Raw genomic sequence first — 23,339 nt, 5'->3', positions numbered from 1 at the left:
GTTGTCACACACTGGAACAAGTTGCCCGGAGAGACTGTGGAGCTTTCATCTGAGATGTTCAAAACCCAGCTGGATGTAGCCCTGAACAATCTGTTTCTGTTGACCCAGCAGGGACTTTGGACTAACTGATCTCCACAAGATCTTCCAACCTCACCCATTCTGTGATTCTGTTTATATTTTGTAGGTTACACAAATGTTTTTTCAAGCTGTATTTTTCTCTTCAGAAATACTGAATCCTCTTTAAGTATTCATTTTTATTTGTGTGTTTATGTTTTATAGGTATTTGAAGAAAGAAGAGCCCTGCTTGGAAAATGGGTAAACTTTTCCCTTTAAATATATATTTAAATACAGTTGGGTTTCTGAATTAATCAGGAGATTGCCGTAATGAGAGTAGATAACATATCCTACTTTGAAAAAGGGGTTCATTTTCCTCATGTGGATGTGCAAGTGAGCTGTGACTGCTGTACTTTTGATGAAGTTAAAGGTGTAAATTTCCTCAGTGCCTTATTTCTGTAAGTTCTGAACTTGGGAAATCATATTTCATTTTCAAAATGATCTGAAATGGGATAAGAAGCCCTGGGTAAAGTCTGTGAAGTCTTCAGAGAGGATACTGGATGTTTAGATATTGCCATTGCCTGCTAGCAAGTCTTTAAAGCTGGTAATAAATGACATGTTGTCTACTAAGTGCACACACAGGGCTCCTAATGCTGCAATCACTGAGCATCTCGCAATCTCTCACTGTCATTATCTTCACAACTCCTATGTGAGACAGGAAAGTGCTGTCACCCTGTTTTTGATGAAAAAATGGGGCAGAGAGAGACTTGAGATAGGATTTGTCTTCCCCAGCCACAAATCACTGCGAGGTTGGCATTTAGGATGGGTTTCCTCTGGCTGAGTGTGCATGTCTGAAACATAGATATTTAAGCCTGGCTAGTCTGGTCATCACAGGCTCCATGTACAGTCAACAGAGAGAAAGAAAGCAGTGCTTCCAGAGGGTAATTCATCTCACTTAATGTGGGATGAAAGAACAACCCTCTAGAGATGCCTGTTTCTTTCTGTAGCCCATGAAGGGAGTTGTAGCTGGCAGCTTTAAAGGAATACAGCTCTAACAGACCTGCCTGGGAACCTGATGGCAAAGCACGCAGTGGCACAATATTTGCCTTAGTCCTAAGCTCACACCTGAAATATCACATTGTGCTTTCTCTTTTATGAGGCAAAACCTATATAAAGACCTTTATGAGAAAGCAGCTGTAATCTGCTTAGTCTCCTATGAAGAGAGGAACACAGACTCAGTGAGTTTATTGCAATAAATGAGTGAATGTATTAAAGGGGCTCAGTAGTAACTGCAAGGTTGAGCCCTATGCACATCTTTATAAACAGAACCAAAGAACCAGGCATGTAGTCACATATCATACACAAGCTAAATTGAAATCTCATTGGAACTAGATGATCTTTAAGATCTCTTTCAACCCAAGCCGTTGTATGATTCTATGATTCTATGAAGTACAGAAATGATGCTCCTTATCAGCGCTCTTTGATAAAGAGTATTTGCACAGTTACTTTACTTGAAATATGGTGCTTATTCTTTATGCCCAGTAGGTCACTTGTGTGGAATTTACTTTGCAAATGAACTGGCTTTTATAGACAAGTATTTTGATTTTAACCTCATAAGAATTATTCATCTTTATAGGAAATATGCTTTCCATAATTTGTTGACTTGCATGTATTTTGATAATAAGGGATTTCATGGAAACTAAGAAAACAAAATAATTGAATGATCATTGTGCAAAAGCCATTATTATTATTAAAACATATCTTTTAACATGATAGTCAGTAACTGACAGACCTAAAACCTGTTTCTTGAAAATCAATGGATGCTTTAAAATGCCCATGGGATGTATGCTGGCAAAAATGCAAAAGCATTTTTATTGGAACCCCATTTGAAAGAGTCAAAATCTGGAAACAACCTTCCCCCAAATGCAATGAAGAGTGCCGAAACATCTTCTGAAAGGTTAAATACCTGACCCTTCTATGTCACTCGATCAGTACTTCTCATCGTGTTTCTTCAGAGTTAATTCTCCTTGTGCTTCTGCCATCCATCATGCCAAGAAAAGGGTGTGGAAAGCACAAAAGCTCTTCTTAACTCCCTTCAAAGCCTTTGGCATTATGATATGTGGTATGCAAAGCCTAGGGCACTCGGAGTTTGGGAGAAACTTTGTCAAGAGACCACAGTGCTCTTGGCAGGACTTTTTCCACTGATACGCATGGCCTTCTTGTAGTGCTCTCAGGAAGTATGGACTGGATGCAACTGCTGAAGGGTGGGTTTGTATGGCTGGGAATCCACATTCAGTGTTGTTACAAGTGATTTATTATGAAACTGGGAGGCTGAAGTCTGTCCCAAATCTAGAACCGTTCAGTATTTTTGGTGATGAAATGGAAAGTACACACTAATTTGCAAGAGATATCAGGCTTGGAGTGATTTCATGAACTTTGGAGATCAGAAATCAAAATGAAATGATCTGCAATTTGATGAGGACAAGTGAAAAGTGCTACAAGTAAGAATGACATTTACAAAAACTGCAGATATGAGAAAACTCGATTATGCAGCAATTCTGCATAAAAATTGTTGGGAGTTATGATGCATCACAAACTGAATACAAGATGACTGTCTTATAATTGTAAAAAAGGGGAATATCCCAAAGGGCTGTCTGAAAGGCAGAGCTATCCCCAGTGCTGTTCAGTGCATTTTAAGAAAGCTGAGGACCAATTGGCGATGCTTCTGAAAACAGGTCATAGGTGAGAATGTTCTTAGGTCCAGAAAATTTGAAAATGATCTGTTCACTCTAGGGAAGATGGATAAAAGATGTAGTAACATCTTTCCAATAACACATAAAAATTCCCCACAAAGAGGATGGGAATAATCTGATCTCCATGTTTACATTGGATAGGACAAGAAATGGGCTTGAATCACAATTATTGAGATACAATTTAGACACCAGCAAAACCTACAGGTAATTCACTGCCAGAATAACTTGCCTTGAGGGTTATGGGTGGAAATCTCCAGTGCTGGAGTCCTTTAAGAAAAGGTTAGACAAACACTTGTCAGGAATGGTCTAGGTAAGGTGCCTTGCAGTAGGAGATGAACTAGTGCACTGCTTCTGAACCTTTTTAAACTGAAGGACCATCTAACCTTCTGGGAAAGCAGAACAGTTTCCTTGTGCAGCATTGCCAGAGTGGTGATCCTTTACAGCCAGCCAAAAAAAGAGATTAGATTAAATGTTCTAAGTTTATTGTTTATTTTATTCCTCCTCATTTTATTTGCATGCATTCAGGGACTATGCGTGTGTGTTTTCATTTTGTTATTTCTATGCAACTGTCTCACAGAACATCTTTGATGTCTCCCAACCTATTGTGGTCCCTAAAACACAGGCTGAGAATCAATGAACTGCGTGACCTGAAGGGATTTCTTTCCTCTGCTTCTGCATGGCTGGGCAGCCCCAGAGGGTGTGGGACTAGCTGTGCTGTCACCTGCAGTATTCAAGATGTATGACGGGACCCTGTACACTTTTTTGGCTGGCTCAGGTTGCTCTCAACTCATCGGGGTATTGCTGCTGCACAGCGTGGAAGCAGCAGTAGTGCGTGGTGGCAGGAGGCAGCCTGTCCTACGTAGCTGTTCCCATGCTTGAGTATTTGCAGGCTTTGATCTTACAGGAGGCATTTCTGCTGAATTTCTGTCACACTAAATCCTTAACCCAAATACTTTCCAGAAAAATATTAAAGATAAATTACGCTGCTGTCTTACAGTTGAAACCCTTTTGATGATTGCACTGGGAAAGGGTTAACATTTCTCTGCTGGTTTCTTCTGTTTTATTCCAGCTGCTATTCTATACTGCACCTGGGGCAGATGCCTTGACGTGCTCCCTCTCAGCCTCCCTTTCTGCTCTCTTTCAATACTGCAAGCCAAAAATTCCTCCCATTAATTTACAATACATAAAAGCATTTTGCTCTACCTTAATGCTTAATGCTATCATGCTGACACCCGGGTTAATACGTTGACAACGAGGCTGGGGTTGAACTTGTAGATTAAGACACCAAAGCTTTAGTGTCTCCAGGTGATCTGAGCATCGCAGCTTCCGCTAAAGCCAAATGAGATGTAGACAAGTCAGGGAGCCCAGACAATGATTCAACTCACCCTGTGGGCTACATCTTGTCATAGTAATTTATACAGTGCATCTGAATGTTCCCAGGTCCTGGAACTCGCTCATCCACACCATGAAATTGTTAGCACGCTCCCTGGCACAGTTTTGACCTGGGCCGGTAGCTCTCTTCCAGGCATTGTTCAGACACGGTTTGGACATCAGCCTCAGCCAGGAACCGTGCCAAAAGAGCAGGGTGGATTCAGCCACCTTGTTGTGAAGGGTGAGAGCATGATGGTACGGACATGTGCATTGTCTGCCTCTTGGTGTCATCGCTAGAAAATGGCCCTGGGCACCTTTATTTACTGGGGTAGAGGCAGCAGTAGTGGCTGCTTAGCTGAACTGGTGTTCTCCAGGCTTCACTGACGGCATCGACTGCACCATCACTGACCACGGTGGGAGCTGGGGTGTTTAGGGCTGGTTCAGGAGCACAAACTGAAAGTCCCTTAGGGCCATCCAAAACATCCAAGGCACTTGTACAGCACGGCAGATCAGACGCAGGACTTGCAGATGACAGTCACCCTCGGAGAGGCAGCTGCAGGCCCAGGTCAGTGGTGTTAGGGCAGCTCTGTCCCAGACCCTACAGCCCCCACCGTTGGTCACCTCTCTACCCCGTGCTGGTGCCACGGTGCAGAAGCAATGGCTCCAGCTCCTCATCACCCAGCTGCTGGCTTTCCGTGCCCCTCTGCAGCCTTCCTGGGAGTCTCCTCCTCCAAAATTTCAGGGTTAGGTGTCGAAGTGCAGTGGTGAAAGCACAAAGGAACAGATCCCATGGGCTAGTCATTAATTCCTGACAAGGAGCCACTTGGCAGCAGTGATGTTTAGGGCTTTGCTGGCTGGACCCGTGTACTAGGTGGATCCCAGGTGCCTGCCTGCTTCATCCCTTCTCTTCTCAGCCACGTTCAGGACCAGGAGGAGATGGCTGTGGGGGAGGCAAGTTGCTCCTGCCGAGATGAATCCTCTCCATCCACGTGCACGTTGTTCTGCACTTGGGGTGTCCCCGGAGAGCCTCGACGACCAGGGGACTTGGTGCTACCCTCGCAGAGCACAGGGGTGCCTGCATGTGATTATAACCCTGCGAACTCGTGCCAATATGCCGGCTGGGAGGCAGGATTTTGTCCTGTTTTTGTACAACCGGTGTCTTATAGAGGAGAGGGGCCTCTTTAGGTTGAGCAGCAGAGCTTCTGTTCTTCGCCACCGAGGTCCCGGGCTTCCCCCTTCATGTCCGGCTGCATCATTTGTGTGTGTGCACTCAGGGATTAATTGTAAACCGATCGCGGGACCAGTGCGGTGGCCAGCAGGGCCTTCTGTCCCCGGGGAGAGCCATTGTTCGCCGGGGCCGGGGGAAAGGCACAGCAAGGGAAAACCCTTCCCGGCTGCTTCGGCTGGGGAAGGCGCAGCCTTGAGAAGGGGAATCCAGTCTGACTGGTTGGATTGCCCTCGGCACAGGCAGGGAGCAAGGCAGCCAAATGTGGGATGGGGACATGCTTGCGAATGCTGGAAAAGAGACAAATTCTGCCTGCTTAACTACTTGGCTGCTGCCGAGCGCCACGGAGAAGCTGCGTGTCCCCATGCTGGTGGCGGCGTGACGCTGGTTTGGATGGGGTTTCCCTCGTGGTGTGAGCTCAGGAGGAGGATGCTGGAAGGAATTGCTTCATTGCAAAGCTGTGGCTGGATGGGAAGAGTTAACCAGAAGCAAATATTGTGCCCCTTTGAAAGAGAAGCTATTTGCTTTGATCAGTTCACTTCACCTCTCGGTGTGGAAGAGAGTGATGAGCCAGTTACCCCCGTGTCTGGAACACATATGGGAGAAATTTACCTGCAAATTGGTGACTGCAGATTGTTTTAATGAGATGAGGATGTAGCTGTGATCATGAATGAGTTCACCGTGTTAGAGAAAAAGCCCTTCATGTCCAGACCCTCTCTGTGCCCCCTGGTGCACCTTGGTCTGGTGGGGTGGTCTCAGGGGACGTGGTTCCCAGTGCTGGATCCCAAAGCCCTGCGTGAGTTTTTGCTCTGCTGAACTTCACTAGAGGTGAAAGTTATACGCAAAATAGGGATGGGAGGGAAAGGGTGTATTCTTTAATTCCCTGTCAGTTTGTGTATGAAAAGGCATGGGCATTTGGGAGCTTTCTTCTTGGCTTTTGTCTCCGGGATCTCAGGAATGCCCATTGTGCCCTTTCTTGTCCTTGCTGACCTACTTCAAGGTCCTGGAGAGGTGTCTGCAAGGAGAAGAGCTATTTACTTCTTATAGTTTATTGTCCAGTACTGGAATTAAATACATAAAATAAAATATAAATAAATAATAAAATATAAATAAATAATAAAATGCAAGTAAATAATAAAATATAAATAAATAAAGCTAAAAAGGGTTCATTAAAATGATCTGGAAATACATTACATCTCAGCTACTTATCATCTGCACAGTCTATTTTAGACCATAATTCTGCTAGTCCACCAGTTGACCGTAATTTTTTGGTGGGGAAGCAAAGATCTGAATATCTGGTCTGCTTTGTTCTGAAAGGGAAAGAAAGGGAAGGGCATTGGACATTAAACAATTTACTCAGCTCTTCTTATATATATATATATATATATGAATCTTCATATATAGAAGATTATATGTAGGGAGCTGGATAAATTGTTTAATTATATATATATAATTGAATCTTATATATATTATATATATTACATATATATTATATATATTATATATATATAATATATATATGAAGAGCTGCACTTTTTTTTAAATTATTATTATTATTTTTAATTTGTGGAGGTCACGTTTCAATAAGTTCTTTAAATACCCCTGAGGTTAAATGCAGAAATTACTATGAGTTGACCCATGGAGAGCCAGTAGTTGGTTGTGGAAAGCTGGCTTCAGGAAACAGAAAGACAAGCGTGTGTTATGGGTATGGGCAAGAAGAGAAGAGACAAGCAGGGGAAGGCAGCGCTCCCCAGACAGGCCCAGCACTTCAGGAGCTTGCCCTTCGTAAGGAAGGTGAGTTTGTCCTGCAGCTGATCCTGCTGCAAGAAGCTGCTAGGAAGCAGGATGAAGTGGGACTTCACCAAAATCTGCATTTTGCCTCTGGAAGAGGACCTTTACCGTGCCGTTTGCTGCCCTATTGATGCTGCCGAAATGGTCCCCTGAGACTCCCTCCCTCCTGGCACCCTGCGCTGCCCTCGCAGCCAGGACTGCTCCTGCAGGTTTTGAGGCAGATTGCACAGATTGTGGTGATGAGGTCAGTCTCCTCCCAGGAGATTCCTGCTGACGGGGCCCTTTCCAGCCCCTGCTATCAACACAAGCTAAACACCGGTACCGCCACCGTTGCTCCCACCCTGTTTACACAGCTCTGCCCCACTCTGCGTCCCACTGGTGCTGTTGCATCAACGATACGTGTTCGCCTGGTTACCCAAGTGCTTGCTCCTTCCCACAGTGAAGTCCAACTCTTTTAATCCTCCTCTTTAGATGTCTGGCGTAAGGACAGAAATGCCTGGAAAAATCTCTTTTACTGTGCTGCCGGATCTGCACCACTGATTTTCCTTGTGAGAGGTTGGCAATTGATTGAGTTTCTCTTTGCTCCAGCTCTCTGTAAGGCAGTGGGGATTTCTCTCCTGTGTGAGAATAAACGCTTTACAAATTGTGAGGCTCCCAAATCCTGCAGTAGTGGGGGCCATAGAAGTGTCAGGATAAATGAGGAAGCAGCAGTCAGCTCAGGACCCAATCCTGTAAATACACATCTGAGCCTCTTTCTTTCCATGAGTGAAACCAAGTCTCACAACTGGTCCCAGGAGTCTTGTGAGCATGAGTGTGTCCTCGACTAGGCCATCCGGGATCCTTTGAGGATTATAAATCATATGTTATGTGGCTTCAGAGTTTCTTTTAATGTAGCTTTTCCATTTGTTCCCAGTTCCTACGTGCTTTGCTATTGAGTGAGTCACCAGAAGCTGCTGCTTATGCACTTTCCCTTGCCTTACATGCGTGCTTTATTTTAACAAGCTGAATCTCCGGTTTCTCAGAACCTGAAACTCCTTTTTCAGTTTGACAAGTGGACAGATGGTCAGAGGCGGAAGATCCTGGTGGACCTGTTGGAACGCTGCTCCCTGTCACAGCAGAAATTCTGTGCCAAGCAGCTACAGGATCGAGTTCCCACCGAAGCTCTAGATTTCACCACCAGGCTCCCCAGAGTGCTGTCTTTGTACATCTTTTCCTTCCTGGACCCACGGAGCCTCTGTCGATGTGCACAGGTAAATAAGCCAACACATACTAAGGTTCAGAAAGTCAGGTCAAGCTAGATAAAAAAAAAAAAAAAAGAAACAGCACTAAACTACTATAAAGTTTTGCCAGTGCTGTCCTGAATAATGCAAGAATGCTTTCTGACCTTGCAACCCGGTGCCATATGTTTAGTGGCACTTGTGTGAGACTGGATGCAACACTTCCCCACACCCTAAATTAAACCAGATTGGCTGAGACTTATGAAAGGGAAGAGTAATTTGGGGTGCTCTGCTCTAAGGCATTTAATGTATGGCGCTTTAGAAGGCTGATTGTTCCCAAGAAGGAGGCCTGGCACTTTCTAAAAACCATGTTCTTTTAAAGTACTTCACACTGTGTGCAGAATCATTAGTTGCTTTGAAAAGTGTTGCCCTGTGTTTGTTGTAAAGAAGTGCATACAATGCTTTAAGAAAAATAGTGAAAAACGGATCCTTTAAAATGCTTGAAGGTAAAGCGCTGGCTGTGGAGAAGCAGAGAAGTTATCAATGTGCTTTTGAGCACAGTGTCCAGGGATTCAGTCAGCTAAGGCTCCAAAAATGGCTTTTCATGCCTTAAAGTGACACCCAAGGTAGTTATGAATGAATAAGCTTAGATATTGGTGACAGCAATACCGAAAAAAAAACCACTAAAGCTTAAGGTTAAAGCACTACCATAGCACTCTGTAGTATAATACCAATACACCAAGATCTCAGCCTGCTTAAAACTTGCTTTAGTTTCTTTCTCCAGCAGATCGTATTTTATGGAGACGAAATTCATGGTATTCATTCACAGACAGGGAGCAGATAGGTTAGGATATTAGAAAGAAAAGTCTTTACAATGCTACTTGGGTCATATCATTGGATGACTGCTGTTATAAGCGTGGTAGTACGAGTAGATGATGCTTGCCCTTAGGCTGGAGGAAGCATTGCATGCAAGGTGACTCTGTGATGGGGCATAACAGCAGATCATGGCTAGGAAGAAAACATTCAGAAGGTGTCTATCAGATCGAGGGTGGGGGGATATTTTTCTGTTTTTGTCAGTAGACACTAATAAAGGGTTTATTTCAACATCTGTGTGCTTATTGAGTAAAAATGCAGGAAGTTGCTCCAAATAAGCTGAAGTCTTTCCTCTTGGCCAGTGATTTTTAGAGTATTTTGCCCTACACTGGAGTTCAGCCAACACTTATACATGAGCACATCATGAGGAAAGACCTTGAATTTGGGTTTAAATGGAGCGTAAACAGTGCTGAAGAATTGTACTAGTTTAAGGACACAGGGGAGCTGCATCCACAGGAGATAAGTCTCTAGATATAATCTTGGATGCTTGAAACCTGAAGGTGTTGATCTGCTCTTATACATGGTTACTGGGAATCCGCAGGTGAGCTGGCACTGGAAATACCTGTCTGAACTGGATCAGCTCTGGATGCTGAAGTGCCTGCGTTTTGGCTGGTACATCAACTTCTCTCCAACCCCCTTTGAGCAAGGAATCTGGAAGAAACATTACATTGAGATGGTGAAAGAGCTGTATGTTACAAGACCAAAGGTATATTCCTACCAGTGGGAAAATTCTGGGCTGGCAGAGTTCCTAACTCTTTAGCTTTCTCTGGTCTCCCATTAGTAAAAAGGAAGACACACGATTTTAAATTAGAATCTAAGCTCATGTGTTGCCATGTGCTCTGCTTTCCCTTCATCCTTCCCTGGTGGGGGGGGAAAATGAAAATCTCACTGGTGAGGAGAGAAGCAATCACCAAGGTCTCTCTCTCCTCCTGCCCTTCCAGGGTGTTCCCTTCTCTTCTTCCCCAGGTTTTAGAACATATGATAGCCTGTCTCAATCTGCTAAGCAGGAGTGGGGTGCCCAACATGACCCCTGCTGAAGTTTCAGAATCAGTCTAGCTGGTGAAAAGGAAAGAAAGCAGACAATCTGCCTGTTACAGCCTTTGATGTTGTTCCCATTCTGTCTTCTTCAGAGGTGGCAGGGCCATTCTGGGAGGGTGGAGCATCACTCCATAGCCATTGCTTTCTCCTGAGATTCATTGATCTGGATGCCTGGTTTGTGAAGCTGTGAGGGTAGGAGTCTCTGCCCTGAATTCAAAACTCAGATCTCTAATTCTAACCAAATTCCCCCGTACGCTGTTTCTGTAGTCAATGGATGAAGCCAATACATCTCAAACAGAGCTCAGCTCATCTAAATACAGCGTTCAGGACATGGACAATGTCATGCACTGTCTGGGCCCCTATTTCTGCCCAGTGACCAAAACAGAGCCTGGAGAGACTAATTTTGAGTTAATATCTAATTCTCACAAGTCTAAAGTTAGGCAAAATAAATTTAATTTTCATTGTAGGATAAAATGTATTTTCTTCTTTTCATGTCTCTTATTAGACTCCTCCAAAGGACGAATTTGTAGTTATTGATGTGCAACCGGTGAGAAGCAACATCCCAGAGGCAAAACCTCCTGTACTAGGAAGGAGGACAAACAAGGAGAAAAAAGAGCTCCCGCCATGGCGTTCATCAGACAGACATCCTACAGACACCATCCGATTCAACTACCTCGACAACTACGATCCCATCGAGCAGGCTAGGCAGGCGTAAGAGTCTCTTCCCTTTTGTCTGTGATAACAGGGTATGTCCACGTCCTCTGCACGCTCCCTCTGCCTGTGCTCCAAGCTGCCTGGAAGCATTTTAGTGCACCAGCCTGGCTGTAAACCCAAGCTAGCATGCAGTGCTGCCCTTTTCCCTTTTCTCTTATTGATCTTGGTCCTCTTGTATTTGCAGCTGCATTAGTTTGTGTCCTTTCGGTGCAGAGCATTTGCCGAGCTTGTTAGTGTCTGCCTATAAAACAGGCTGTAACCCCTGGAGAAGTTACACAGCTGTAATGGGAAGAATCAGGACAACAGTTTGTTCAAGAGGTTTTAAACAAAGCTGCAAGGATGGGAGGAATATGCAGTTTCTGCACGGAAGAGGAAGAATGAATTAATTGTGATAAAATATAATTCTATCAGTTCAAGGATTTTCTGGCTGGAAAGAGATTTAGATGTTCAAAGGGGGGTGCAGGTAAAAGAGTATGCATGTATGCATATATACTATATAATATTTAAGTAATGAGTAGTGTTTGTTTCTACACTGCCTGGGATGGACAGCCCATCTCCGTCAGTTCTTGGGCTCCCAGAATTACCTGGTCAGCAACTGGCAAAAGAAAGGCTTTTCTGACCCAAAGCATAATTTTGCACATTCCCTTGTGTTAGGCCCATCCCATGGTTTCCTTTGACACATCCGGTGGAAGATATTTTCAGAATCTCATGTCTGTGGTCGGATTTCTGTATGTTAACAAGCACTGGCAGGAGCAATAGCAAGGAGGCTGTGGTAGTTGTCTGGGTGCAGGATTTGGCCCATGTCTCATTTAAATCTCTGCCGCGTCTCATTTTTTCATGGGCATGCTCACAGCAGTTACCTCAGTTCAGCTGATGTGTAGTAACTCATGAAATTGTGGTAAAGTTATCATTAATCTGAGCCTGGTTTAGAGGTAATGGATTAGCTTGATCATTGCCTCCTTCCTGTGCGAGTCCCCGTGAGAAGGGCTGCCCAGATTCTCACCCAACCGAAATTGCAGAGAGGAGGATATTCCTCTTCACTGTGCCAACAAAAACCTTGGGAACCAATTAATCCACAGCGAAAGTATCCAGACTGTACATTAAGTAAATAACCGATAGAGCTGAGATTAGCCCTGTGCACAGGAACAATCGAGCCCTGAATTACCCCAGCCCAGTGATTATTTGGCTAAGCAGTAGCGCACTTGCACGGGTTCTTTCTCAATGCGATTAACTTTGCCGGACCCACCGCTCCTCCGGGGTGTTCCACAAAGTTCCCAGTGTCTGAGCAAAAGCCTTTTATGAATCATTTTTTAATCCGCGTCCCCTGGTCCTCGGATACTGCAGCACTTCAAAGAGCATTCCAGTTTCCACCTCACCCTCTTTCTGTGGTATGTTTCCAAACTCTAGTGCCATTTTAGGTAGAGTTCTTTGAGGCTTTTAACTAAATATTTTGCCAAAATGCCTCTTGTTGCAAATGATGGTGCTGGTATTATTTTTCAGCTGTGCTAAGTGTTTCCACATAGCCTTTCCCAAGGGCGTAGGTGAGGTTTAGGGCTCCCTGGTGCTGGTCATGGCTGAGCATCAAAAAAGGGACAGTCCCCGTCTGAAGCATTTAAAAGTCACTTGTTCCAGCACGGGGCTGCAGATGCAGCTGACGACCATATGCAAACGATTGATTTGCTAATGATACAGTAAGCACACTGACTGTTTTCTTCTCCTAAGTGAGATTTGAGCTTCTATCCTTGTATGCAATGGAGAATATTTTAATGCCTAGTGATCTAGTAAATTTGGAGTTTATCCATAATTACAGGGGATTATCGCAAGGAGAAAAAAATGAATTCTGCGAGATTTACTTGTTTATCGAGGATCTCCCTTTAATATCACTTAAGCTGAAAGTAATTGCTAGTGTGTAGTCTTGTCTGTAATGACTCTTATTCAGCAATACGGGTGTGCCGTTCCAGGTGCTGACCCAGCTACCTAAAGACGTTCTGGTGCTTCTTTTCTGTGGTCTGCATCCCCTTCCCAGACGTCCTCCCACTAAATCTCTGTGTCCTCTATTCTTTGTTGGAGGCAGCAGCCTGGGGACCTGGTCTTGGCACCCCACTTGGCTCCCTGTCCGTGGTGCCACGTCGCATTTTGTGCTGTTTTATGTGCTGGTTTGTGCTGTCCCCAAGCGTGGGCATCTGCTGGAGGTGGCAGTGTCTGCTAACCGGCAGTTTTGGCAGCTCTTGGCTGCCTGACAGTGGCAACGTGGTCAGCGTGCCCCTCTGTGATGCCAGGCTTTGTTCTGGACTGCTGAATGCAATGCTCTGTGAGTAGTCGCCTGAACGAGGGAGCGTATTGCGAGTGCTGTGCAAGCTGATCCACCTTACTGCAGCCTACAGGCTCAGGCAGACCCTGCCTGACCAGTGTACAGGGTTGTAAAGTAGAACAGAGAGCCGAGATAAAAATCTCTGCCCCCCTAGGCTGTGTGAGGTGTAGTTATTGTTCAGATTAGACGAATTCTTGGAGCTCAAGGGCATAACATCCACTCTTCATGTAAAGTGAATGTCAGAAGTAGTGAAATCTATGTAAAATGAGATTCCTAAAACAATAGGGTTGATTTCCCATAATATAGGGTTTTGCAGTGGTAGTCTGGGAGCGGAAATGAGTTTTGCTGCAGTTTGAATGCACACAGACAGGAACGATTATTTTTCTTGAGGCAGGTTACAAGCATGCATAAAAAGACGCAGCAGAACGAGCAGAAAAGCAGCAGACAGCCAACGTGACGGCCGAGAGAGAAGGACAAGAGGGAGCTTTTGTTGGCCTGCAGGTTGGCTGGAGAGCGACGAGCAAACAAACCATTCTTTCCATTTGAGTTCTGCCGTGTTGAGGAAAAAGGGACTTGTCGAAAATTCCTTGTGAACAAACACGATTACATCAAAGGAATACCTGACGCCATCATCAAAGCAGTGTGTGAGACTAGTCACTGGCTACTTCTTTGGATCAAAGTTAATCTGCCTAATGTCAGGTTAAATTTTGCAGAATTTAAGAGGTAACAAAAAAAAAATATATTTTTTTTCCTGGCTTCTGAAAATGGCTGAAACCTTCTCTGAGCTGGACGTTGCTCTATGCTTGCTTTCTTGTCCAAAGAGAGGAGAGAGCTCTCCTGTTCATCATAACAGGATGTCTCTGCAGCCAAAATGCTGTCATTTCAATGGCAGGGCCGCCATCTGCTTCTTTGTTGATCTTTACAGAGGCATCATTAGCTACGAGCTCCCTTCCTCAGCAATATCAGAACTACTCTGCTGTGAATCCGTAGCAGCGAACTTGTCCTTGCTTAGCCAAAGCGAAACATGGGAGGCGTACCAAGCTACGCTCAATTTTCAGTTTTGCAGGAGACTGGAGTCAAAGGAAGTCCTAAAAGATGTAACACAAAATACGTGCTTTAGCATATAAGACCTAAAATGTGTGCTTTGGCTTGTAAGACCGTAATTGGGCATTTACCTTTGAAAAACAAATAAATAAATTTCTGTAGAGCACTTGGGTGAGGGTTTGGCCTGGCCAGTGCTGGTGCTTCACACCACTGGGAAGAAGAAACACTGCTGGGTAGTGCCGGAAGGACAGCAGAATGGGGTTAATTTGCAACCTGGATGATAATTGAATCTTTTTCTTTTTCTTTTTTTTTTTTTTCTGCTTGCTCTGAAAGGCATTGAGCTTGTACTATAAAAACAAAATGGCACTCGGGAGCCTCGCTGGCAAACCTGCCCCAGCTACTTTGAAGGAGCCGGGACAGCGATCCTGTAGGATGTTTGCTGAAAGTTTATGTGCTTTAGATGGGGAAGTGTGGGAAAAGCTTCGTAGTCACTGAGCAGTGAAATTAAGCACAGCGATGAGCAGATGCGTAGTCGAGGGAGTGGCGAGGAGATAGAGGAGAGATACAGACGGGTAGAATTACAAATTGCCTGGAAGGGTTTATCAAAATCACTCGGTAGAATTATAGCAGCGACTTTCAGTGTTGCTGCACGTATGCGAGCAATTTATCATAAAGGTGAATTCTTTTAGGTCTGTTTTGTTTTCTGCTCGAACTGTCCAGGTAGCTGAATGCAAACAGAACAGAGACCAGCAAGGACGGATTTGTCTCTTCAGGAGCACAGAGCAATATTGCGAAGGTGAAATGAAGCATTTTTATCTGCAGTGTGGGACCAAGTTATAAAACTCCCTCTGGGACCCCAACCTGCCTAAAAAGGACCAGGAGGGGGGTTTCTTTCCGGCCGTGCACGTACGGTTCTGCTGGAAGGCATCTGGTGGTGTGCCGCTTGGTGCCGATAAATCAAAAAGCCCTGCCTCCCACTTTATCATGACTAATGAATTCTGCTTCTAGCCCAGCGCTGGACCCCCGCCAAGATTGTGTCCTTGTGCCTCAAGGAAGAGCCCTGCTCCTCCTCGTGACAGCAGCTCGACCAAAATGAAAGCTCCTTTCCCCCCCCTGCAACCAGCCCTGGCTCCTAGGAGCCAGCGCTAATTCAGTTGGATAATTTATGGGCAGAGGCCGGCTCTAAAAACAGTTGCATATTGTACTGGAGTGTTTACCCAACGAGAAAATAATTACGTTCAGTAATTGTTCTGTCAGCAGCCTAGGCCCAGTTTCTGACAAAAAGGGGCTGGTTTGCGTGCGAAGGGCATGCTGTCTCACTGCTCTTCTGAATCCTCACGCCTGCCTCTCGCTTTTCATGTCTCTGAATAGCCAGCCCAATACTCTCTTGTGGGAATTTAAAACCTTAGGCTTGTGGGAATTTAAAACATTCCTTGAGAGAGAGAAGTGGGGTGAGAAACACCGAGTTCAGCCCTGGGAGTGAGACATGAAGTTCCCAGCTCAGCTCTGACGCCGTCTTCCTTTGCAGCGCTGAGAAACTCATCCTCACTGCTTATTTTCCTTATTTTCCTGACCTGGAAGTGAGATCGTGGTGAGGACCTGCTGCAGAGGGATGCTCTGACACCACGAGCATGGACGTTAGAATACAGCAGTAGAGCTTCATATCTTAATTTACAACCAGGAGCTCAGGTTTGACAGGTTATTGGTATTTTATCTCTGCATAAACAGTTCATTTTTTTCAGTTCTCTAAGTGAACAGGCTTATGCCAGTGCTGTCACCGGACTCTAAAGAATGGAGTCAGAGCCTCTCCTTTACCTCTTCCAATGCTCCCAATTGTAACGAGGGGAGATCATTCCATGTGCTAACTCCTTCTGGCAAGGGACTGTGTTCTATCTAACGATGAGCACATCATTCCCTATAATAATATTTTGGGTTGAATTTTCTCTCTTGGCTGTTAGTGAAGTGCTTATCAAGAGATGGTAATTTTCCTCAAATTGCTATTTGAAATAATTTGTCTGATTCGTCTTTGCGGTTCTTGATCTGCAGCTGGTCTGGGACTAGTGAATAGCAGACGTAGTGGTGTTGGCTGCTTGGGAGGACGTGCATGTTACGTGGTGTGGCCCTGTTTTTTTTAGGATGTGTTGCTTTTAGAATCTGTTTCCACCCTGTAAAATTATATATTTTTTTTTTCACAATGTGCTTTTTAGCTTTCTTTCCAAGAACCCAGAGATGCTGGTGATGGAGCTGGGAGATGAACCCAGAGAGCACACAGAGTCACTGCTCTAAATTTACTGCTTCTGTAAAGTTACCTGTGATACGCAGAATTGGAATGAGGAAGGGGAACAAACACCTTCCAAGCAAACCTGAGTTCCTGAAAAAACTTTTTCATAGTACTGATTTTACTCCTGATATCGGAATAATGTGACAACTGGCCATAATCCAGTGTACTTCACTTAATTTTCATACTCTGGAATATTCCCAGTCTGCAAGTTAATTATATTAACTTTAATAGTAGCTGCAAACAAATTTATATACATGTACAAGAAAAAATATTTGCCTAAAAAATAATGAATAACTTGAGAAGCAGTCCTCTAACATTACGGACTTAACTGACATGATTTAGTGAAACTTCCCTCTCTGTGAATTCCCTTAAGCTGATGTAACACCGTTTATGTGGATTTAGCTTAAATCCGTAAGTCTCAAGCTAAGGGCATGCATTTGAGTGCTGTGAAATTATCATAACTTTAAAAAAAGGCAAGTTACCACTCTTCTCTTAGCCACAACTGATTGTGCGCTCTTGGTCTGCTCCAGGTACAAGATAAAATGTATTAGCTTAAGCCATGTCTTTTTGGGTGGCATATCATAAGGGATTTTCTTCTTCTCAACGCCAGGGAACCAACTCCATAGCACTTGTTAATACTATTCGGTCCTACACTGCAGGAGAAAGAAGGGAGGAGGAGAGACCCCAGACCTCAGCCGGCAGGCAGCTGAGAAAAAAAAGAGAGCAGGTCGTGGATCTAATAAGCTCCGGAAGGCAAAATCACTGGTAAGTATCACCGGCTTGTAATTATATCAGCTGGGGTCCAGTGTCAGTTACACCCAGGAATATTTTAGCTCAGAGCATTTACTTAACTTCGGTAACTGCAAAACTTTGCTCCTGACTGTAAGGAGGCTGCCAGGCGCATTTTGTGCCTCTCCTCGGGGGAGATATCTGGCCAGAAGCGATGGAGGCATAAGGAGGACACAAAGCATGCCACGTCTGGCTGCTCCAGGGGCAACCTCTCTCTGCAGCCTAGACACAGTCCATCTGCCTTCGGTGGGAAAAAGAGACAGCAACTGGCTGTGTGCAGGCAGTGATCTGGCTATCTGCTCCTCCCTCGCTTTGCCTACTGCTCAGTATCCTGACAACCAGTTTCCACGCCCTACAAAGCCCTGGATCGGTTATGACGCTCGCATCTTTCCCCAGAGCTGCTCTTCTGTGCTTGCAACTTTTGATTGTTGCAGTCTGAAGTTAGTTTATGCTTTGTTCATTGGGCTGAGCCTGCGCAAGCAGCCCGAAGGTCTTAACACTGAGGATTCATTGTGCTCATTGCGGGTAAAATAGGGCATCCTCACATGAAAGGAGTCTAGGGAAGTCAGGCTTCCAGAAAGCATCATGGGTCTAAGCTTTTGTAGATATGGCAGCAAATAGCCGCCAGAAGAAAGATGTGCTCACAAGCGTATCGGGGGTTTTTGCAAACCTGGAAGCATGTTTCCCAAGCGATGAAAGCCAGGGAACGCATGTGAGTTGAGCTAAAGAAGGTTTACATAAAAGAGAGGCATTGTCTCCTGAGATTGAGAGGCATTCTCCTGACCCAAATACAGCCTGTTTGCTAGGAAAGGGATTCAGTCAGTGTCAAAGAACAGAAAATATAGTTAAAGTTATTCAGCCCGTGTCTTACAATTTTCATTCTCCAATGGCTTCCTCTGTAGCCCTTCGATCAGAGGGCCCTTACAGAGTTTCATTCCACCATGGCTTCTCGTTTCAAATTTAAAGCTGTTTTATTGTCAGTATGGAAGTGAAAGAATCTTAGTGGAGGGTAGAAAGAGATGAGTTTGATTTTCTTTCTCTAGAGTTTAGGAACTTGTAAGTTACTTAACCTGCAGCCCAACAGGGCACAAGCACCTAGTCTCATTCCCAGCATCAAGTCTGAACCCTTCTACGTAAAGTCAGTGGGAGTTTTTGGTATAAATTTCTTTAGTACAGGATTGAGTTGTGTTTATGTATGTGTCCCCTTCCGTTGGCTGCTCATAGTTTTAAAGAGACGTTATTATTCCTGTAGCAAATAGTCACCAAAAACTATTTAGCTGACACAAAATGCTACATCTCAGGGAGCACACAGAGTTAGTGGGTACTGCATTCTCTCCCCACAAAAAGCCCTGGGAAGATTCCTAAAGCTACTGCATGCTGTCAAGGCCTGACAGGTCCACCATCCTTCCTTGGTCCCTTCTGGCCAGTTAGGACAGCGTAAGCCAGGGTTAAGTGAGCTCCATGTCTTTATCTTGTGCAACCTTGGAAGCACTGGCTTCTTTTTGTGTCAAAAATCTGTCATAGTCTGTGCTGCATCACTCTTTCCTAGACCTTTACATTGAAAATACACTTGTATTTGCTTTGAGTTTAGAGCTGTACAAATTTCAGCACAAGGGCTGTGTTTCTTATCCTCTATGTAGTCACAACGTATAATCCTGCTGTTACGCTGGCCATTAATGATTACAACACTACAGGACAATAAAAGTTAGGTTACAGTAGGCTGATGCATAGAAGAATATGTATAACTCACTAGGAATCATCCAAAATTAATTTCCATTCATTATTAGGGTAGCACTAGAGAATCTTGTTGAAATGAAGACCTGTGAAAAGACTCTTACTTAATCAATTCCAAATAAAGCAGCTTAATACTCAAATCTTTTAGTAAATCCTTGGAAGAAGAATAGAATACGATGAAAGAATAAGTGCCCCAAGCAAGCAAACATCAAGTCAAATTAAAATGAAGCTCTTAAATAGATCAATGATTCAAGGGTAGAAAGTAGATGAGAATAAGGTATATTACAGCCAACAATGAAGATGTAAAAAGGGCTATTATATGGAGCTCTAAGCTCAGGAGACTAAACAACAACGCACCAAAATAGAAGAAACGTGTAATTAAGGTGATGACCTGACTCCTGGAATTACCTCCACTGGCTCCAGGTTTGCATATGGTGAATGAAGTCTCCTCCTGGTAAACTTGTGGGGTTTTGGAGTTTATTAGTAATCATGGAAATAGTAGCAGAAAATGTGACCAGACTCACACTTAATTTACAATAAATTAAAGTAAATTATCTAAATTACCTTAAATAGTGCATTACAATAAATTGAGTTAATTAGGTGTCTGAATGAAGGGCCACTTTCTTTCATACGAATGTCCACACAACCCCCCCCATCTCCACGGTGAGGTGGGAATGCCTGCTCTATCTTTACGCAGGGAAATGCCTTACACTAAAGATAAGTACAGTTTCATTGTTAATTGTCTCTTTAAGCACTTTTTTTGGATCAAGGCTCTGTGGCTTGCCTGTACCACCTTGATGCTTACATTGCCTTCAGCAGCTGCTGTCCCAGTATCATACAAAGGAAAGTGAAGAATGCAGTGGGTTCAGTGACTCATTTGGGCTTTTAGCAGGCCAGGCATGGAACACATGGCTGTGTTTTGGGCCACTGTTTCATCCCTCCTGTTCCTTCTGGCCTGGAGCTGTGCTGCCCTGCTGTGATTCCTCGGTTCTGACCCCACAGGTCCCTTCACAGGTGTCACCGCTGCCACATCAGTGTTCTTTACACAGGCTCTCTTCCCCGAAGGACTTCCGATAAGGAGTTTTCTGCAGCTCTCAGCAAAAGAGGCAGCTTCATGGCACATCCCCTTCAAATGTCAAAATTCACAGACACTTTCAGAGGAAGGTAAAAATCCATCAGGTTGATGCTTTTGACAGCTTTGCAAATGACTGCAATGTCAGCAATTAGGGGCTGGTTTTGCCTTTCGGCCTGCCTGCTTGGTTCTGTTGGAGACACTGCTCCACCCTCACAGCTGTTCTTGAATTACTGACTTATTTTTAGTGCATACTAAATAACATTTTTTTTTTGACAGGATCACTCATTCTTGCCTCACTGCCTAAGGTAATAAGATTGCAGCATTTGAAGTCAGGAATAAATTATCCTATGACATATAGATAGGGAATTGGTGTTTTGAGGATGGATCACATCTACATTCTGTGTGAGTATATCCCACATGAAGATCCAGGGCTCTTGGCAATGCAACACAATCTGGTCCAGTGTACATTTACACCACCTATATTCTGCAAACCTTATTTTGAATTTTACGGATTCATACAAGAAATCCTGTTGAACTACATGGGACTACCCCTGAGAGTGAAAATAGCTCAGTATAATGTCTGGAATTCAAACCCAGCTTATATATGTCACTCTAATTTTAAAGGCATAGCCTAGCTTTGATGCTCTACCCATCTGTCCCTATAAACTCTAAAACTGAACCACCAAAGACACAGGAGCCGAAAAGCAAGGTACGGTCAGATCTGTGCTGCAACTACTCCTGCTTCTGTGGCATTGTGCTTTCCTCACTAGGACAGAAAAGCTGCAGCTGCTTATATTACACCATCTCTCTGTTACACATCAAGTACTGCTAAGAACCTGGAGTATTTTAGCCAGTTGTATAATCCCTGGCCTTCCCTTAGGCCGATATTCAGAAGTTGCTGGGTTGCTTATTTGTTACTAGACAATTAGACACGAAGCACCATATATCTGCCACTGCTGCCAATTCAAATAATGGAACAGGGAAAGAGGCAGGCAGGAACTGCAGAACAGCATCGACTTTTCTGCACAACCATTTTCCTGTGGACTCTAGTTTCACAGAAGACTATCTGCCCATATTGCTTTTTAATGAGTTTCTATGTTGATGTCTGGTTTTGTTGGTGTTTGTTCACTGTTATTACCAAATAATTTGTTGCAGTTAAAAAAAAGCCAAAGCTGTTGGTATGCACAACCTGTGTTTTTTGGATATTTGGGATCTTTTTCAAGGAAAAAAACAATCGCTGTGTCATTAAGATTTTATTTTTGCTTAACTTCTGTACTGCTTAGTAAAATGCTCATTGAACAGTATTTTAAAATAAACGTTATCCCTTACACTGTGAGAATTCAAACAGCAAGCAAGACTGGAATCAGCCACAGCCATATGCACAGGGGAGAATTTGTGCATTAAGATACCAATTAATGTTGAGAACCAATTAACATGGGTTTTAGCTCTAGTAGCATCAATTTCTAATTGGATCTTTTTGTCCTTAAGGTAAACTTAGAACACAGGTCACTGCAGTAAGATATGCTTGTATCATCGTTACGAGTATCATTTATAGATTCAAGTTTTCCACAGTCTCCAACATTTTCAGTCCCTCTGAGACTGTTAGGATAATAATATGATACTTACTGCCTTCTCTTCCTAGCTGTCACTTACTGCAGATCTCGAGCCTGTTCCCAAACCACCGGTTCGTCCCAGCTGGGCCACTCACCCGTCAGCCGGGAACCTGCCCCCTAAAGCAGCAGCAAAGACCCTAGCCCAGAGCTCCCAGTGGAACGCCGGGATACGGCCAGCGCCTGTTCGAGCCCCAGTGCCAAAGCCACGCGAAAGAGGGAAGAAAGACTTCACAAGGATGAACGCCAGCTCTACACGTTAGTATACCGCCGTGTCCTGTGCGGAAGCTCATTGCAGAGATTGCTAGTACCCAGATTTTGTGCACGGAGGGAAGGAGATGGTGCTGGCAGTACATTTCCGTAGGCGAAGGAGAAGGCAGTCATTCTGGATGGTGGGAATCCAGATGATGGGGATTTGCTGCCTCAGAAGAGAACATACGGCTAAAATCTTCTCGCTTCATATCTAGCACTTGCTAGACCCACCTTCTGCCATGATATTGAACACCGGCATGGGCTTCACGTGGGTTTCACTCACAGATATTCAGTGGCAGAGCAAGAGATCTTAGAGCATAAGTGGCAGCAGGGCTCGGTCCAAAGTCCGTGAGCTCTGCCAGGCCCTGGACAGATGCCAGGAGGAACTGGTACCGAGCATTCAGAAAATTAGGGGGTAAAGCAAATCAACTCCAGGGAGACAACAGCTGAGAAAACAGCTGATCTGAGAGTGCCTTCCAAAAATAAGGAGGCAGACTGACACCATCAAAACCGGTTTTATGCCATTTCAGTCTAGGGTTGCCTAGATTCAACTTAGATTCTCGATGTTATTCATCGAGACCTCACCTCTTGATAAACCCAGCTTCTCCTTAAGGCCCTCGGTGTCTGCAGCCTGCTGGGAAAGCATTTGGTATCTTTCAGAAACACACAAATTTTTGCGGATTTTGGTAAAAGTCCTCTTAGTTCACAAGGGCTTTGTCCACATAAGGACTGCAGGCTGAACCCTGGTGATTTTTAACAGCACAAGAGTAGTGGATAAAGAACCTGGAGTGAACAAAGGAAAAGAGACCTCTGATGTGAAACTGTTTAGGATTTTCAAAGAGAACACAGGAGTAGAATAAGAGGGTAGCTCCTGGCACTTGGCAGTGACTATCCAGTAATTATTAATGGTCCCACCTAGGGGAAAGATGAGCATGCTGGGACCTTCATCATCCCTTTGGGTCTCCCTAGCATTTAGTGTTTTTAGCAGGTGCAGAGCCCCCATGAGGAGGACCCACAATGCAAATGAGTGATCCCAACTCCTTCTGTGGCAGATGAAAGAAACGATTTAAATACAGATAAGGGCACTGGGGGAGGCACTGGAAAGACTGCTCTGAGGCCCAAGGAAAACACTTGAAGACTGTTTCATGTAGGAAGCTGTACAAAAATACATCCTGGCTAGAAAAGCCAAGAGAGGAAAGCATCAAGA

General features: G+C 44.3%; 1 protein-coding gene across 10 annotated transcripts in view; it reads left to right on the top strand.

Annotated features, from left to right (window-relative positions):
• The window catches only part of FBXO16 (F-box protein 16), a 39,370-nt gene that overhangs the window by 10,634 nt on the left and 5,397 nt on the right, over positions 1 to 23,339 (top strand). For 8 of the 10 annotated variants that reach the window (XM_040552956.1, XM_040552962.1, XM_040552959.1 and 5 more), the window contains 6 exons: positions 280 to 315; positions 8,238 to 8,444; positions 9,826 to 9,990; positions 10,828 to 11,033; positions 17,332 to 17,437; positions 21,913 to 22,138. In XM_040552956.1, coding sequence (XP_040408890.1) covers positions 280 to 315; positions 8,238 to 8,444; positions 9,826 to 9,990; positions 10,828 to 11,033; positions 17,332 to 17,437; positions 21,913 to 22,138 — 946 coding nt within the window. Of the gene's footprint in view, positions 1 to 279; positions 316 to 7,020; positions 7,198 to 8,237; positions 8,445 to 9,825; positions 9,991 to 10,827; positions 11,034 to 13,741; positions 14,092 to 17,331; positions 17,438 to 21,912; positions 22,139 to 23,339 lie in introns of those variants that run through there. The other 2 variants (XM_040552963.1, XM_040552964.1) reach the window with 2 other exon arrangements.

This window comes from Cygnus olor, chromosome 3 (assembly GCF_009769625.2).
Source record: "Cygnus olor isolate bCygOlo1 chromosome 3, bCygOlo1.pri.v2, whole genome shotgun sequence".
NCBI lineage: Eukaryota > Metazoa > Chordata > Aves > Anseriformes > Anatidae > Cygnus > Cygnus olor.
This window is presented reverse-complemented; position numbering and strand designations above follow the sequence as displayed.